Below are 19,998 nucleotides of genomic sequence, written 5' to 3' on the forward strand. Positions count from 1 at the left end.
GAAGGAAATGAAATATATATGTATATTTCAGGGGGTTTTAAATAATCCGCAAGAACTGTCTGAGCTCTTCCATAAAAGAAAACAGTCAAAACACACAGAAAGAAACTTGTCAACAAAATGGTGTGACTGACAGTACCAAAATCCTTGGACACATATGCAAACAGTAGCGCACAATGTGGCTTTTAAACAAATGTGAAGTCTATTATTGAATAAAGGTGTAGTAGTCTTTATTCCACTGAATGGCTCTATATGCAGCAGAGTTCCCTACAGCACCTTCCTGAGAGTTGGCAGAGTCTAGCAGTTATTCTACTTCACATTTTATGATTACATCATAAAAGTTTAAGTATATTTATTCCTTCGCCCACCGGTAATATTTGACCCTGGTTTAGACATCAGACAATACGGTACCACCGTGACAGTTCATTCCTGATGTCTCCATGTAAAAACACGTGGCCAGGATCAAGGAGGATCATGAGGAACAGCTTCCTCAGGGTGAACTATTCTCAAATGTATTTCACATTTCTGTTATTGAGTGTGGATTTGGCTGTTTTCCAAGGCAGACATTTATGTTAGCAGGTGTAAGACATTTATGAGGCAATAAGTAATAAAGCATTTCAATCCATAACATGCAATTGTTTAAGTCATTTAGGAAATATATGGTTTGGGTGAGGTGAGTCCCAGGCCTTTCCCTGCCAGGCATTTACATCCCAGTCCAAGCAAACAATGTAACTGCAAATGAATGACACTATCATTGCACCATTATTACAGTAAAGCAACATTTATAACAGAAATGGCCTGTGTGCTCCATGTGAAATTGGAAATTGTTTAAAGAGAAAAAGAAACATTTTGCTAAAAAGCAGTTCATGTATTTGTATTTGCAGATCTATGGCGCATGTTGTCGTGTGGAACTGTGGATCTGAAATGTGCTGCTGCAAGTGGACATCAACCACACACAATTTTAATCTTTCATAAAATAAATATGTTTCTTCTCACCATTTCTTCAGTTATTTATTTTTATTTCCCATGTTGACTGTTGTTTCTTTCTTCCTTATTGCTTCCTAATCCTTATATCATCCTGTATTCAGAAAGATGTGTTATATTAACAAAACAAAACAAAAGTCAAAACTAGGATGCAGGAACAATTGTGACAATCTGGAATTAATTTGTACATATAAACTGATAAAATGAAAATCTGCCTTTCATAAAATATAAGATGGTTTCATAAGAATAAAAGGTTTAGTCAACACCACAGTTTTAACACCTCCATCTACAAGTGAAAAGTATAGAATTTATTAATAAAACATGAGTAATCCTGTGCTAGTCATGTTGTATGACATTAAAAAGTTGAATTCTCTATTGTATTTGATTCTTCTTTCTTTTCTCCTTTCTTATCTGTGTTACTTAAAACAAACCTATCTATTTCATGTGGCACAATCCCTCGAGCATCTCTATGATAGCGATGGTGACAGCTTTGATGTTACTAGTCAGGATCAGTGAACGAGATATAGGCTGACAGTTTTGCAATGCAAACCTCACTTTGCTGAAATGGTATAAAATGCTGTGAACCCAGGTATTGTCTTTGTCCCATCTGAGATATCTACAAAGTGTGCAGAGACCTCATAAGCCTTCTTCCTCAATAATCCTCAGACTGATCCAGGTGTCACGCATTGACAAGGTGAAAAAGTTTGATGTTCTTTGCCTTCAGGCAACTTCACATTAGAAATGTCTGCAGGGGGCTTTTCTATAGAGCTTTCTGTACTGTAAGTGTCATGAGATAAAACTGCTGCATGGTAAATGCACCATTCACATCTTTTACACATAAAGCAACAGGATCTGACTTACACTACCCTGAAGCTATTTTCTCATTAAATACTGGCTCCTACCACAGATGCATTAAGTTGTAAATGAGGTAACTGAGCCTTCTTAAATGAAAAGTCCCATCACATTTGCCACAGTAATATTCAGTGGGTTCGGGGGTATGAGCTAGTAGCACCTCGTGCATCATGAAGTGTTGTAAAAACCCCAAACACATGTGGAGGTGAAGCTTTTATCAATTAGATGGAATGTAAATAATTGTTTCGCGGTTAAAATAATTACAAAGCGACTCACTCACTCGGGAAGTTGAAAGCGAAGTCAGGACCTCACAAGCTATTTAAGACACTGCGGGCTATGCCTGCTCAAGCTAAACTCTCCATGAGCCAAGCACTAAGGAGCCAATAAAAACAGCCTCATTTAAGCTGCAGTTACTTGGCACACTGTGCTTTTGGATGAACAGCCTCTACGCCCCGTCAACTTCATGTAGTACTGTGCATGTACAGTGTGCAAGCTGGGCAAAAACCATAGTTAGATGTAAAGTGAAGTCAGTACTTGTTCTTTGAACAGTCAATATAAATTACTGGAGGCCTCGACTCTGTTTAAAGGATTTTGCCAATGCCAATTTCACCACCGTTAAGAATCTATCCAACAACTATGTCACTGGGAATTAAAATACAGAGTCCTACATAGCTAGAAAGTCAATTATTTATTTGCCATGCCGTTATCCAAAGCTTGATGACAAAGGAGGCTCAGCACATAGAAAATGTTGTGTTGCTACAGAAACAAAAGCACTTATTTCTTTTTTTACTTGAACAAATTGCCAGTGTTTTTGTGACATTCATTAACTTCAAGCTCTTTAAACTTGTAGAATAATTTCAAAATCACACAGCCATTATAGAGAAACTCTTTCTGTTTGTGAAAAGTTGACTTGTGTAGGAGATATGTGACTTTTGTACATCACTGATGCTCAAGTCCTGTCCTGCTACTTTAACCTATTCAAGCCAATACCTGGGGGAGACATGCTTTGATGCCTTTTCAGACAAAGAGTGGGTGGATATTTTTTTTTTAATACATTTTGTATTTAAAAGTCTGTAACAGTTCTATACCCGAATGTTTGATCTTATCTGAATCAGACTTCAAAGACATGTTTATTAAGAAAACGTCAGCAGTTGAAAAAAACATGCAGACATCAAAGGTTATTCTTTTACAACATACTGAATATTGAATATGTCTTCATTGGAAAATGGAAGATCACTTCGCAACAAAGGATAGCATCAATTTACTGAAATGATCATCTCTACTGGATAACTACCACAGCTGCGCCACATCACAGACCAAAACATGATGCAATTGTTTCAGTAATTGCAACATGAATTGTAGTAACTGTGGACACAGTTTTCATTTCAATTATATTTCAGCATTTTAAAAAAGTTTCCAGAGAGACATGAGGGGACAAGAAGAGAGTCTTAATATTGAATTCAAAATTCCTACTTCAGGACTGTCACATATATCCCTGTTCTAGCATCATTCGTTTTATTTATTAAGAAATATGTAATTAATTTATTTATTGTGCAGCCTTGATGTTCACAGTATGTCCAGAGATCTAGGGAGAAATTCGGTCCCAGAACATGGTGGATTTTTAGCATTCGTATCATATTCGTATCATTTGCAGACAAGAACAATAGCAAACACTCTCAGAAGTCTCAGTTGCATTTGATGGAAAGAATTTTCACTTAAACAACATCTGTGTCCCTGTTCAAGTCTGCATTTCTAGACCGAAGACATCATAACAGCTCGATAAGGCCTGTCACATTTCAAGACAGCTACAACGTTTGCCAGCCCGGCCCGCTCTGACTGAATGGATTTAACTGATCGCAAAAACACTGAACTTTATAAGGGTCTGTAATAAGTGTGATTAATGTGGGTAGGATACATCATGGCCAAAACCCAATCTGCCAAATAAGGTCACTATCGGCATCGATACCAATCTGGTGTGCTGCGGCGTGGTCGTTTTCTGACTTAACAAGGTAACAAACACTTAATATTTGAGGTTCGGCTTGGCCTTCCAGTAGCCTTTCAGTTTCAGGTAAAAAAAGGGTCTGTACACTGACCTTGGTATGATTTTAAAGTTTGATACCATAGTACAACTTCTACACACCTTCTGTACTTTAACAGAAGCAATAAACTAGTAAAAAATAGAATACCTTCTACACAAATGTGCAGACAAGATATTAGACCTAAAAAAATACAAACATGAATGAAAAGGGTCAGGTAAATGAGTTTACACCACACACTCCTCACAGCCTTCAAATAATCGTGGCTGAAGATACAGTATGTATCAACACCTGCAATGTCTGTAAACTCAACTCCCCTGATAACCGCTTAGAGGAACACAGCTGGTGATCAAAGTCAAGCGCACCTCTTAGGACCAGACTGGGCATTTGAGGATAAAAATGCGACCACAGAACATAAACTGAATTGGGGAAAATGTATGCAGGCAAGGAACAGAGGAAGTGGTGGTAGTACTGAGTTTGAACATGTAAAAACTAGAAAGAGGCTGAGTTTAAGAGATTGGCAGGAGAGACAAACACTTGGCATCTAATGTTGTCTTTGGTCTCCCTTTAAAGTACATGTTGCCCACCATCATGTTTCAGAAATGGTGGTATGTTCAAACATTGTTCTTTCTTCCTTAAAAGGAGACTGGCTGGTCTATGCTTATAAGGTCATGTGATGGGAGCGTTTGTTTTAGCTTCACTCAGGACTTAATTTGAAATACTTGTCCACATTGTTAGCAGGGAGAGGAAACACTGAAAGGGTTAGGGTTAGGGACTTATTCAGAGCTCTCCTTTGGTGTGTGTCTCATTAAATAAAACAGAATATTGAAGGACTACCTTTAGTTTCAAGTTTGTGCAGTGACCTCGACTGATTTGAGACAAACATTTGTTTCAGATTAGGGCTGCGCTGATGCTATCAGTGCTGAATGCGCTGATGTTGGGTGTTCACCGGTACCTCGTATAATTTGTTGTGTTGAGATTTTCCAGAAGGTGAATGACTGGAAAGTCTGCATTAAAGAAGACGTCCTGTGTCATCAGCCAAGGCTGGTTTCCTAAATTTGTACACCTTCGCTACCAGAGCGTAAACTGACCCCGTCCGTTGTGTTTTTTTCCCAGTGACCACATCAGTCGGATAGATTTTTAAGAACTGGCACAGCAGTGCCTCGACATGAATGGGACATTTAGAGAACTGCTGACTGGGACCTGTGTTGCGCCTCACATGTGGTCTGTGACCCTCATTTCAAACAGTGTCGAAAAAAGAAAACAGGATGCGTTCTTTTGACTCAACCATTTGACTCGGCCCATTTATGCGTGTGACTAAAAGTGAGGCAATGGGGCAAGTCCGGGCTTGTAGAAAAGAAAATAATTCATTGATGGTCAGAGTTCCTGTGCTGCTGCACTTGAGCCATGATATAACTTTAAACCAAAACCTTTCTCACAATCCTGTATATATATTTAACTCTTGCTGTGAAACCAACATTCTTGAAGACAAAGGGGTCTTTAGTGAATTTCACAACAAGATACTGCAATTAGAAACACTTATTATAATAATATTTATATGCCAAATATTTCTCAACAAAGTTTTAACTTCAGGGCATTTTGTCACTGAGAACTTTGTAGATAACAGCAAAGATTAGTTCTATGAATCTCTTTTATGCCTTGTAATATCTGTTTAAGAAACACATGCTTGAATAAAAGTTGAAAATACTATGGTATTGTGCATATTTTTCAGAGATCATACATGCTTGCATGTGAGGGCAATGCAGCTCAAGATATTTGTACGCATCTCTAAAATAACACAACCTGGAAGGGTTTAGTTTACTTATGGTCAGATGTCACCCCTTCACCCCCAGAAAGAAACATAAAGTGGCATTAGAAACCATCAATCTCTGTCTGGTGTGTGACAGAGAGCCCTTGTGTTTAGTTAATACTCAGATGTAAAAGCTCTCCCTCTCTAAGGATCATGTCCTAACTAGCTGAGTAAAGGAGGCAGTCACTGTGGCCACCTTAAAAAGACGTGGCAGAATTTGTACACAACATGAAACTAATGGTTTTATTTTTGTGAACTAACTCTATAAATTAAATTAAAAAACTTGTTAGATTCAATTATATTTTCGTGGCTAAATATGAGCAACCACAGACTCTATGTTTTATGTTTGTGATCAATGTCTCAGGGTTCGTCTGGTCCATTTGCCCCACACTCTCCACTGTAATTGTACCTTATATGATGTGACAAATAAACTTGATTGATTCATTAATGTGTGCCACACTCATTTTAGCCATTTTAGAGAGGTTTGGCACACAAAAAGATGCCTAGGTACACTGCTTAATAATTACCCTGTAAAACCTTAGTACTTGTTCATCAACCTGTAATTTGGTACACTTATGGACAAGAAATGTGGGAACCTGAAAATCTAAAATTTAAACAGTTAAAAAAAGGGTATTCAATGTCATAGACTTTCATGGAGATTAATAAATTCAGCAATTAAATAGAGGGGTTAAGAGGGAGAGTGATGAAAAAGTTAAACTTTTAAACTAAAATTCAGCTCTCCTTTGTATGTTTGACGTGCAAGATTCAAGCTTCTTTCATTAACCTCTAAAACGTCCTTGTTTTGAATATAATCACCTAATCAGTCAGTACTGTTATCATTTCTATAGCAGCTATAACACAGCAGGTAGCACACAACACAATTATATGCTTTATGCAGAGAATGAATCATTCTTCCCACCATTTAATCCACATCAATGTGACTCATTTTACAGTGAAACATATGATAGAATATAATTCAAACACATATTAAATGTCCAACATATAAAACTAAATAGTCTCTGTGTGTATTTTTGGTTTTCAGAAGAAAAAAGGAAAACACTAATCAGCTCCATGTACGTCATGAAGTGTCAGGGAGAGTCCGCTTGGATATCTGTCAGTGTCAGAGGAGTGTTGGGAACCAGCCACTGGGAGCTCAGTGTGAATGACTACCCACAGACCCCTGGGAGATCATGTGACCTTTACCGCCTGGGGTCATATGGAGCATGCATGTGTCACCTATGTCCCCAAAACATCTTACCTGCCATGACATCTCCAACTTTATATGCATTAATTTCTGGGATACAAACTCTGTGTATTTTGCAGGTATTAAAGTGTGCAATTCTAAAGGACTCAGTGAGGGAAAAAAAACATAAATCCAGGCTGATAAAAACAGTGTGTTTGAACATTTTAGCTTTTAGATATGTGGATAGCTGTATAGGCTTTTTTTCAGAGAAGAAATTTTGACTTATCAGGCAAATCAAAGGTGTGACTAATAACATTAATGATGCCTTCATCCCCAGGAAGCCATGTGAATGAGCCAGCATCCACATAGCTCGAGCTCTGGAAGTGGCACATCTAAATGAAAAGCAGCCATAATCATGTTATTAATTACACCTGTGCTTTTTCTGCTGTGGCTTTTTCATAGTTAATTCTGACAATTTCACCTTAATTACCACGTGTGAAGCTTTCCACTTTCATTTCAGTGATTCTTAACCATGACCAAACCCCTCAACCTGCCTTTTTCTTGCAATATAACCATTAGCTGAACCTTTTCATGTGATCTAAATCAAGTGAAAAACAACATTTCTTTAATTCCCTAGAATGTTGTTTAATACTTTTATTTTTGCCCTTCAGAATATTAAAATTGCATACCAGAGACTACAAAAAGAGAGAGCTGCCTTCCTCTTACTTTGAATTCATCATTAGAGACCCACAAAGTATTCCTCCCGGGTTAGCAAAACACACTGCCAATTAACTGGATGACACAGGAATCAGTGACTTTTGACCTTGCTTTCTATTAAGGGTGCATTTGCCTTATGGCCGCTGGCGGGGTTGGATGTTTGTGAGTAATGGCGTCAGCTGTGAGAGGCTTGTCAGAGCTCATCAGTCCTGGGCCCTCGGTATATCCACAACCCTGCTACCACGTTAAGTGTGTGTATTGTAGGAGATATGCTATGACATGAATGTAGCTCACAGAGTATCACTGGCCCAGATGTGCTCGGGGACAGAGTAATGAGCTCAGTCTGATGACATTTGCAAAGTGATTTGAAACTGACATGATACAATCGAGGCAGAGGAGGTGACAACTGGCCGAATTCAAATATGATTCACACCTGATGACTGGTTTTGAAAATCGTTGATGGTTGCTACAGAATCTAAATGTTGAACTTTCCAGTAGTTTTAGTCCTATCAGGTTGAGTACTCTACTTGGCCTGTGGTTTCTCAGTTTGGTAAAATTGTTGTATATACCATACACTTATGTATTTGATTCATGGCAGGATGTTTAACGCATAGTGTATTATAGAGTTCAGAGTAAATGTAAAAACCTTTCATCTTGGTGTGGTAATGTGGAGTGGTTAAACGTTAGACGTAATGAGGAGATGAAGGCTGAAATGGGAGACATCTGTCAAATGATTCAACCTACAGTATATTTAACATGGAGCTCTCCTCTGCTGGGCTGCTTTGTAAATGATTTCCTGACCCATGATTAATACTACACTAAAGTCGAGGACCTTACATTCCCAGCAACAACAGCCGGTTTTCCGAAAACCACAACTGGAGCACCCTATAATTATCAAAACATAACATGCACCCGTCAATTTGGCCTTTCCATCCATATACCGTGAACCAATTAGGGATGCTGGAGATGTCATTTGGATGGGGCTGCCATATTTTCCCCATCAGTCAGTGCTCAAAGATCCGGCACAGTTATAAATGACCTCAAGTTGCGATCGATTCCCAGACTGCATGTTGAAATTTATAGTGAGCTGCCAGTTACAGGAGATGTGAGGGCTCTGCAAGGGCTGTAGTGAATCTTCCAAGATTTCCTCTTGTAGATACAACATTGTGACTTGAAGGAAAATAGGACAGGGCTGTAACACTTCCTTTTCTGGATCACATCTCCTGTTTTTATGCAGCATAGGTGATGAGGTTTCAGACTGTTATTTTGAGTGTGTTTGCAGGATTACTTTGACATTTTCAAATGTAGTTGTTCATCTTTTTCACCAGATATCTGTCACACTTGGGGAAAGAAAAGCTTCCATATCTGTGCTTTATTGTTCCTACAATGGCATCATTAACATTCAACATACAGGCACAGCTAACTATGCACTTGCAGCAAGGTGTGACCCATGCTTTTATCGGGGGCATGCTAACAGCATTTGCAAGCCACTTCAGGGAGAATAGATACAAAAACAAAAATATCCCTTGACTGTTAGGTGAGTTAGAATCAAAAGTCAGCTTGAAGGTATGTTGAGATTAATATATTTGAAGGTAGTGCATATGCACACACAACATTGTAGTCTAGGAAGAGTTTGCAGTGATGGAAAAAACTGCAACACCAGTGTTGTGGCTGCCTTCGGCTAAAGTGCTGGTGGCTGAGATTTGAGTCAGGGCGAGAGCGTTTTTAAGCCCTCGGGAACAGACAAATGTGACAGATGGAGTTTATTTTCAATATTCTGCAAAACAAGCTGAAAGACAGCAAGTGAGCAAACATTCAAACTTGAATGTGAAGGGGAATGCCATCCTTACGTTCCTAACCCTACAAAGTCCGTTATGGTAACATTATGTAATATAATTCTGTTGTAGACAGAATGAATGGAGGGCTTAAAGGAATAACTCCACATTTTGGGGAATACAGTTATTCATTTTGCTTCTGAGAGTCAGATGAGAACATGAATTTCACTCCCCAGTCTGTATGCTGAATACAAACACTCCTTATACTAAGCTAGGCTAACCGCTGGCTGTAATTTCCAATTGAAGACGGACAGCAATGAGCGTGGTATCAATCTTTTCATCTCACTCTCGGCAAGAAAGTGAATAAGCTTATTCTCAAATCTCAAATCCTATCTTTAAATTAACAATCTAATTAACTAACAAAATATAACTGTCACACTCTATATGCTATATATATGCTATTTTTCAAGGAGTTCTCAAGCACACAGTGCACAGGTAGGAGAAGAGGCGCAAACAGGTCAAAGGCTCATTCAAATGAGACAGCGGGAAGCAAGTGGTTGGTATTTTGGTCAATCTGATGCCTACCTGATGATTTTGTCAACAAGAGCAAACAAAAATACTTATAGCAACAATATAGCAATAAAACAATAATAAAGACCAAAGAAGGACAAGAAACCATATAAGATTAAAAACGATGCAACCTCCACACTGTCCACTGGCTGAAAAATGTCAGGGACAAATCTTACATCTGTGACGCACCGCACTGAGTTTTCATTTATTATTTTGTATTTCTGTATGTGTATAGAAGTGCAGGAGGCTCCATCTTTTGAGCTATTCGGATATATAGAGGAAAGGTCAAAACTGTAATGTATTAGAACTGAGATTTAACTGAACGAGTCTCTGTAGGAGGATATGTTGGAGCTGAGCCTGTTGTCGAGATGATTCATGTGTAGAGGCGGCAGAAACGAAAGAGACTGTCATTGTGGCTCAGCCTTTGGTCAGAGCAAGTGTCAAATTCTAAAAGCATAAAAAGACTTAAGTCAGTGAGATTCTCTGCTTTTTTCGTTATTTGGTAAAATCTCTGTTGCTTAGTAACCACTGGTTTAGTGTCTGCACTACCTTGTGAAATGTACTGCACAGTGACAGTGGATTTCATGTTAGAAAAGTTTCAGTTTCTGCTCTTTCTTTTGTCCATATGGCCCACAGTGGCTGTTAACACTCATTACTCACAGGTTTAATTTGTTTGAGCAAAACGTTCGGTACAGGTTAAGAGTTTGTTTTTCCTCAGAGACAAAATTAATTGAAATTGTTGCTTCTTGCGTTAAGTAGAGACACTTAAATTGCATGATGATGCTGCGGTCTAGCCTGACTGAGGCTGCTTTGGTTTCACAGCGAAGGAGGCAATGAGCAGAGGGGCATGTGGGTGAAGGGTGAAAGCGACAAGTGCTGGATTGTAGTTGCACACATCCACACTCACGCATATACAAACACACTAAGAGGCAGACCAACTGCCCATGCTGTGTCACATCTTGTGCCAGTGCAGTGAGGTTTCCTCTGCAAAGAAACGCTGCACCAACTAAAGCAGGCAGTCTGTTTAATATTACAAAAACCACACTGGGAGCCGGCGGGTTTATGCAGTAGCATCTGGCGTCACCGCAGATGCCTGCCAGGGCGCACATTAGATCAGAATAATTGGCCAGGACAGCAGCGTGAGATGGACAAATGAGAGCCTCCTCCTGGGTGACCTGATGGCCGAGGATAGAATAAATAACACTGCTCAGTATCTGATAAGGGGCTTGTAAAATAAAGAAAAAAATGATAGAAGTAATAGAAAATAGAAGGCTTCAGGGAGAAATGCTTACTATTATGGTTACAAATATGGCAAGTGATCTAAATCATTCTCTCTAATACAGTGTCTAAGCCCATAGATAACTGTGTATAGATGTGAACCAACTTCTTCACCAACACACTGAAGATGAAAAAAAACAACTAACTAAAGGTTTCCTTTAATTAACATTTCCTGATGGTTTCACTTACTGATTGTGATTAATGACTGTTTACGTATATGCAATTGGGCAAATCAGAATCATCTTTTCCCTATAGGGTCACACAAGGGGGCCACTTGTGTACCCCTTTGGTGTGACTTTGGTACAAAAGTAAGGTATTGAAGAGTCCCATCAGGACAAATCTGGATAATTAAGTGGGATGCGCCAACTTGGAAACATCATTCATTTTTTTCACATTTCTATGCAGATGATACCATGTTAAAAGTTCACTTGACAGAGAACCTCTAGGCTGACTTTATTTACCAATGGTCTTTGAGGTTTTAGCATATTGGAAACTACAAATAGTATCCTTTCCAAATGTCAACATAATTTCTGCTAGTGACGTCTTTAAACACATGTCCAGAATTGGGTATCTTTGCTTTGGGACTCTGGTAAATGCAACAATTTGGAAATGCTTTTGCTATTGTTTGTTATTGTTTTACATCATATTCTCTATCTTCTCTCTTGAGTTTGTTCACTGTTCACCAGTCTCAAGTACTGTACCTCCAATTAGAAATGGAAGAATTTATTTTTGATGTTCAGTACAATGAAATACACAAACAGTTATTGCAAAAGTAAAGATAAATAACTTTGGCATACAGAAAATGAAAAACACCCATGGCACAATGGCTATGTAAAATTAGTAACAATGAAAACTGGAGGATAATACTACTGTACAGTGACACGTGTAGCAAACAAGACGTTTTGGACCTAAATTTCCCTTTAATTAAACAAATAAATATTTAATACGAACAATCTCAAATGTAGCAAGAATTGCTTGACGCTAGGCATTCCTGAAGCAAGCAGATTTGACATTGTTGAGATGGATTGAATGAAGAGTTGTAATGAATAACAACCAACTGATTCTGCATGTGCAACTTTCATCTTCTCCTTGAGAATCTTTGGTAGAAAAAGCAGGGTAGTACAGAAAATAACTGTAAATGAAATATTTACAAATAACACAGTCTCATTAGCAAGGCATTTCAGCAATGCCACGGCTGTGTTTCACCATAGATTAAATCTGTGGTGAAACAAGAGGGGAGCAAAGTAAAACTGCTCATGAAAAGGCACCTTTCTATGCCTTGATGGTAATAATAGAGGGGTGAGGGGGTAAGGCAGCTGGAGCCAGCTTACATATAGAAATAAAGTACTTGAACAAAGAAGCTCCCATTTTCCATGACAGTATCAGCCCACGCTGACTGAACTTTAAAAAAGACCTCAAGAAGAGGCAAAAATACCTCAATGTTCTTATCTCTGAGGAGCTAAAGAATATAGTCTTCAGAGCACACAGGTGATAGTCCAGATCGGCTCCAGCGACTTTATGTCTCTCTAAAACGCACTCAGAGCACACTATTGGTATTCCACAGCAGGCAAATCCATTCAGGAGATTTACTAGATTCCAGTCTGTTCTCCTTAATCCAATTAGCAAAAGGACAACAGGAAAAAGGGAGAATCTTGTTAGCTTCCAGTGGAAGTGGATGAGATACAGAACATTGCAACAGCGACAGAGGTTCATTTCTAACGTCCTGTGTGATTCCAGTGGCAACTATTACACATGTCTGAGGTCAGTCCCAGTCATCTTTACACACACAGGCACACTCCTCATGGTGCTCCAAGGGCACATCAGTCATGGACTTCTGCAGGCCTCTGCCCCCGCTTCTGTGTTTCAACAGCAAAACCTGCCAAAAAGGAGGATGCTGTAGTTAACAGCTGGCCGTCAAGTGGGTTATTCAGTAATGAAACCAGTTTGTTTGGTTTTTAACATGTTCCAAGGTTTTCACTGACTTTTCTGGTCCAGTACAAAAAAAATGTATGTCTAAAGAGTTATGATAATGCTAGTCTCATAATCTCATCAGAAGCTTACAGGGAAGCTTACATTTCTGGTTTTCGTATGTATGTAAATGTATGCAGCTGACAAAGAAATTAAATTACTATAGTATTTTGCACTGTTGCCCAATTCAAATATTGCTTTTCTTTCATGAATAGTTATCCTGTATATAAAGTTGATAATTTGGTTGGTGCAAGGGTGAATATTAAACAATACAGAGGGATAAACCAACATTGCTAATCCTAGTCTTTGCTGCCAGAGGGGAAAAAAGTTCTAGATTCCTTGAACATTGTAAACTGCAACATCCTCATGTTTCTTTATTTTGGCAATATCTTATTAAACTGTGCTGTGATTTTGTCCTGGGTTTCATAAGATCCGTCTATAACACTTGGTGATGCTACATAGTTTCTTTGATTGGATAATCTACTATTGGTTTTCTGGTTGAGTTTCTGTGGGCTTCACTTTTCTCTGTTTTGCAGACTGCTCAATTCATATACCCCCAAATCAAATTTGTTTCAGACCTTATGTCAGTTGGAAATATAGTTTAGTAAAATTCTTAATCAGTCATTTCATAAGGTGACCTCTGAAATGTTTGATTCTGAACTGGCATTAATAAAAAAATTCAAATACTGTAGATAAATGTCTCAAAATGATAAACAGATTGCATGTTCCATGTTGATATTCACCTCATGGTATTTCTTTGTGGCCCTGGCGGGAACACACTGGCAGTCGTAGCAGCGGTGAGAGCAGCAGGCACAGTTTCCGCCGCAGCGTTTCACCAGGAGGCAGCTTGGCCAGAAAATGGCATCTGTCCTCTTCAGCTCCTCACGCAAGGATACAGAGAAGTTGCGTGGAGTGCAGCTGTACAGTCGCACCTCCTCCCTCAACAGATTGAGATCAGCTCCTCCTCAAAGACCCAGAGAAGACATGATCAAAATCACTTCCTGTCAAAACTCACATTTTCTATGACGCAAATAACCCTGTTAGGTAGATTGAGCTAATATTCAATGTCACTTCTAATATGACAAGTTTTACAATTTTTATTTTTTTATGATTATGAGTGACTCTTGCATCTACCACAATTGTAAACGATCATATTGTAATCTTAACTTTTGTAGAGGTTAAGGTTTATGTACACGTTAAAAATGTCCTACCTCTGGCTTTCTTATTATGGATGAAGGATTTCCCCAGCACATGCCATGTAGGTTTGTACAGCTCCTCCATATCCACCTGCCATCGCTCTGGTTCCAGATACTTCATGACCTCCTCCACGGTGGTCAGCCCCGCCACAGCCTCTGACAGCTCCTCAATACCCTGCAGGGATGGAGGGAGAACTGCAGGGACTCCAGGTTCTGATACACTCTGCAGGAAAACCAGCAGATGAGACGGAGAGAGACGAAAAAGAAAGGTAATTTATTCAGTAATTCATCGATAAAGTTACAACAGGAAAATGTATTAGATGTGGACTTTTCATTGACCTGTACACTGAAGATCAAGTACCAATAAAATATCTATTGCTTCCCATTGGTACTTAAATGTAGGTACAAGACAAGACCAAGGGGAACAAGGGAGTAACAATTTGGCATTTTAGAGGAAATGAGAAATAAATTATACTTAAACTTACTTCAGTTTTGTTTTTCAGTACTGTACCCCGAAGGCAACCAGTATTTACAAAAAATAATTTATTTCTCCTTTCCTCTAAAATGCCTAATTGTTGCTCCCTTGTTCCCCATAGTCTTACTATCTTTCACTGTGCCTACATTTAAGTACCAGCATAAAAACGGTAAACATTTTATTAGAACCTGATTCATACAACAAACTGACCCTGCAAATCTGGGCTGTATTATAAAGTGTTACCAAAAAAGAGCAGTATACTGCTTGTGTGCCGATCATACAGTGCTTGTGTGATAGGCACATACTGTAGCTTCCACACCCAAACTGCCTCATTGCAACAACTGCCTCAGGATACAGAGCAGCCACTTTTTGTGACATTTAAGAGCTTGTAAGCTTGCTCTAGGTTACGCATACTAAAACAGGAAAATTACACAGAAGGAACAACTTTGTCAGCAGTGACAAGATGTGTTTTATTTCTACAACGTGAAAAACTGTTGAGGTATAAAAAGAAGGGGAGTTTGACTCTGCAATGGTACATTTTATGTCATGGTAAAAAAAAAAAAAAGAGTTTAAATTGGGTTCAGGCTCATTAAATGCTACAGTGGTTTGGACTTCAGCTGAGTTAAACAGAACCCATTACAGTCCAGGACAGCTGGGGGCTAATTTAAGCTCTATATGTTAGACCTGGTAATGTGTGGAGGAGTTGTGACTGGAGCTACTAAAGATTACAGACAGACTGATGTTTGGCAAAGCATTCCCACACTAGCCAATGCATTGGATATACACTTTGCCATATATAAACCTATTCCATTTCCTATTCCAATTTTTATTGGCAAAAGATTTGCAACATTAAAAAATGACAGTAACAAAAACAACCTTTTTGGGAAATTATTTTGTAGATTATTGGCACATGTTTTTTTTCCCATCAAATTGGCAGTTTATGTACCATTTCTCCCCAAAAATGTTATTTTCTGATATTTCCAAAAAATATGTGTTGGTAGATGGCACCAATTCACAGACAATCATTATCTGAGATTTCAACATTAAGCTCTTTTACATATTTATCTTAGAGGGCTTATCACTAATGTTCAATCCTTGATATGAGACAAATGGATATTTTAATCAAATATTCCACCTGGCAGCTCAGTTTTCAACTGCAGCCAACACTGTGGGAATGTTGGATCTGTACCTGCCTCAGCTACAGTCTGTTATCCTGCACATAAGGACGGGAATTCACTTTTAATCCCTGGCTATATCTGAAATTGTTCCATGCACTGAAGTTGAGAGGCAAATGTGAATTAATGGCATAATTTTTTAAGTTGTCAAATATGATCACATCTTCCGTCACCTCCTCTGCCAACTTTGCATAACAACATTTGTCCCTTTAGCTCCCGTAGGCAGCAGTATTATTTGTTTCAAGCTCCCAGCCCTCCAGGCTACAGCGTGCAGTCACAGAGAAGATTGATACCTGGGGTGTCGGCCTTCCCACGAGAGAAGAGGCTAATCTGTTAAACCTTTCAGTCCTGTGATGCTGCGTTTGTCCAACATGTCAGCTCGCTGGTCTCTCTAATCTTATGTGACTGACAGGTAGAAGGCAACATTGTGACACTTAGAAAAAAACGCAGCTTGTGGAACATTGAAGACATCGGCTGCTGGCAGCTGGGTCTTTAAGCTTTTGGAGAGGCAGAAATGTTTGAAAAGAAAAAAATGATTCCAGGAATCTGTATCTTCCCTTTGATGACTTATAGGAGTGAATTAGAAAGGAATCCAGTGAGAAATGGGGGTTGGAAGAGGAGAAGTTTTCCTTTCGTCAGAGGCCAAGGCACTTACATTACAAGGATTTGTGGTTTGATTTTTATTTACTACTTACAACTTATGCTAAAAACGTCAGTATTCGTGGCACTTTAAAACCACCTGGACAAAAGTTATCCACCAAGTGGCTTATATAATTTTATTTCACAAGAATACAGATATCAACCGCCAGTAGAGCCAGCTGATATTTAAGATGGATATAGTCGTTTTTCAAGCTCGACTAGACGCGAGGGTCAGGCAATGAATCACTAAAACAGATCAGTCGGTGTATTGGCATTTTTACACTGAATAATAGGAGCAACACATGAAACACCCATAAGATTTAGTGACTGTGTAAGTCCACCCGATATACTCAAAATCCAAGTCCCTTTGGCGTAGACTTTAAAATAAGATGCCAGTGGTTTGACATGGCTGCACCACAGGCTACAAAAATACAGCTGATGCGCAGCTGTGCTCATGCCTCAGATTTGACTCATTCTAATGAGGCTGCCTTCATAACCACTGAACATATCTTGGTTTATTTGACACCTACTGAGATAAACAGACACAAATGTGAAAGGATTTTTTGTGGAGAGAGGACTGGCCATATAGCGTCATCGAAGAGTAAGTGAGAGTAAATTGAGCAGTCGTTTCTCTGAGCTGTATTTCCAGACAGCAGAGGAAAGATGTGATTCTTATTAGTTGAGCCTTGGCAGTGGCTAACAGCGTGCACTGGAAGCCATTAACAGCTTGTGAATGTCGACGGTGCAACACTCCCCCAATTAGCGGCTCTCTGCAAGCTCAGCTTCAGATAGAGAAGCCAAGCAATTCTTCAGAGACACATCAAGATGGTGTGAATAAAGCTATAAGTAGCAGATGAGAGCTCCCATTTAAGACATTCTCGAAAAAAAGTACTTAAATGGACCACCAACTTCTAGCTGGCATCAATTCAGAGCAGTGTCCATGTGTCCACACATAAGGACTAGATGCATGAACACATACAGTATTGGATGGAATAACGTTAGAACAATCATGATGAACTAGAGGACAAGCAAACAAGGCCTTTGAGTTAGGCTCAGTGGAGACCCAAATTATTTGCTGTAAAATAATCTTTGATTTGACATATTAAGAGCTATGATGAATGGCTTTTAAAACATAAGACTTTTTGGTAGTAAACATAAAAAAGCTGTTTTTAATCAACATAACTCAATTGTTGCCATTTTTGTGATGATAAGAGTTTAAAGAATACATAAAAGGAAAGGATTGAAACTGTGTTCGTGGAGTGACATTTAACAAAGCCTTGGAATAGACAGGATGTTGAGATGACAGATGTAACTTTGCCACTGAGGCTCCAGGTCTGTCCAGGTCCTGTTGCAGGTATTTTCTTTGTGTCTAGGTGTCTGAAAGTTATTTACCAAAGGCACAAGCTTGTTCCTAAAAGCTGACACTGACAAGGTACACAGTGAAAAGAAAGTCCTGAATCCAATAGTCCCCTACATAAATAAAGGCTGTGATAGTGTAGCAGTGTTGCAAAGGGGGAAATTATGTTGTTATGAAATAGGCCTTTTGTATAAGAAGTCTTGCAGTATGTAACAAGAAAACGAGGTTAAGTACATTTAGAGATTACACTCCTTATGTCTACATGATCAGAAAAATTCAGGATTCTGATGATGTTTTGAACGATCTAGGACTAAATTAGAACATTTTCTTCCATAATTCTGCACAAAACTGGATGTGAACTATATCTGATGTGATACTAATAAAACTACAACTGAACAACTTGCTGTTGGGAAATCAGACTAAAGGTATTAAACTCAAACCTACTTTGGCATATTATGTTCTTCATTATGTTCCTGTTAGTTGCAGTTAATGTGAATCTTTTATGAAAAAATAGCTGAGCCAGCAGACCAAGGCAGGCTTAAAGTAGAAATCAGAGACTCAATGAAGGTAATATGTTTGAAACAATGTTCCAAAATATGTGCAATTGTGAACATAACAATATAAGCAGTTACATAACATGCACAGACAGGCAGCAGTAGTATATTTAACAAAATTGCAATGTCCAACTCTGTTGAAATAATTGAGTGTTTTGAAAAGAGCACTTGCTTTTTAAATGCTAAAAGCTGAACGTGTTTTTATTCTTCTAGATGACCGAAGACAGAGTCAAACTGTGAAAGCTTGTAACGTCGCCCCCCCTATCGCTGCCAAACTCTGAACCCCCTACCCCTCAAGAAATAACCTTGTTTTCAAGCTGTGATTGCCTCATTTCCAGCTCTCTTTGTTCTTACGCAGCACAACCACAGGATCTTATATCTGGTAACTAAAATGACAGGTTCAGCTAACTATGTTGAGATGAAAATTCTGAAATAGCATCTTGGGAGAGCTCTGGAAAACAATACCTTCTCTTTTACATGGAGTTGCAAACCACTTCCTTGCACAAGAGAGCTTTGAGTAAGCAACAAGGTCTGTTGTGCGTGAAAAAAGTGTTATTTTCTCTCACTATACGCCACACACTGCAATTGAGGTTGGTGTAAAAACAGACCTCAATTTCATCATGCCAACGTTAAGCCTCCTGCATGGCTTTGCTAGTCATTACCATCTGCTTTAACTAGGATTCATATTCCTTACTTCTTCTGTCATATCTCCCTCTATTCAAGTCTGAGTGTGTAAAACTCTCTTCACGCCATTAAAATAAACAGAGCTGGTATGGCGATCTTCGTGCCTTGGTAGCAGTTGGGTTTAATTGTGAGACTGGGACCTCACAGAGACAATGATGTATGTTTTGTTTACTCCTTTAACCCACCACTCAACACCCCTCATGCTCAATTCAACAGACTCCTTCTCTTCTATGATTTAGCAGCCTCTTTGCCTCGCCCCTTTCACTTTTCCTAAAATCTCTTCCTGTGAATTACAGACCGGGTCTTATTTTTTTCCCCCATTCCATTCCATGGAAGTGGTGGGGAGAAATTATTGCTTGCTTAAATATAAACTAAAGTGCTGGCCCCTGCGTGGCACGAGGTTCCAGTAGCTGCTGGTTGACCACAGAGGAAACAGAGTGCTGCTGTTCTAGCGTGCTGCTCCTCTGTCAGAGGAAAGTTCAAAGGGAAGCCAGACTGAACGTGCAGAGGCCAAAGCTTCCTTTTCCCCCCTCATGGTTTCCGCACCTTCTACATGAAAGACAAACCCGGTCTCATGTTCCATCATATAGTTAGTGGCAGACATTTGAACACCACAATAGTTTCATTCTACTGCAAAATAATTAAATTTGACTTTTAAATTCCAAAACATCCACAGTTTTGTGGGATGTTCAAGTAAAATAATTTCAGAAAATGTCGTGTTTTTTAAAGTTATAACTTACAGCATAAA

At 39.0% G+C, this 19,998-nt stretch overlaps 1 protein-coding gene across 1 annotated transcript in view; it reads right to left on the reverse strand.

The window, feature by feature from the left end:
* Positions 1-12,964: 12,964 nt before the first annotated feature.
* The window catches only part of pdgfc (platelet derived growth factor c), a 42,466-nt gene continuing 35,432 nt past the window's right edge, over positions 12,965-19,998 (reverse strand). The window contains exons 4-6 of the mRNA XM_070913651.1: positions 14,382-14,589; positions 13,914-14,131; positions 12,965-13,078 (exon numbers count right to left, since the gene is read on the reverse strand). Coding sequence (XP_070769752.1) covers positions 12,965-13,078; positions 13,914-14,131; positions 14,382-14,589 — 540 coding nt within the window. The remainder of the gene's footprint in view (positions 13,079-13,913; positions 14,132-14,381; positions 14,590-19,998) is intronic.

The sequence above is a fragment of the Enoplosus armatus genome, chromosome 10, assembly GCF_043641665.1.
Source record: "Enoplosus armatus isolate fEnoArm2 chromosome 10, fEnoArm2.hap1, whole genome shotgun sequence".
NCBI lineage: Eukaryota > Metazoa > Chordata > Actinopteri > Centrarchiformes > Enoplosidae > Enoplosus > Enoplosus armatus.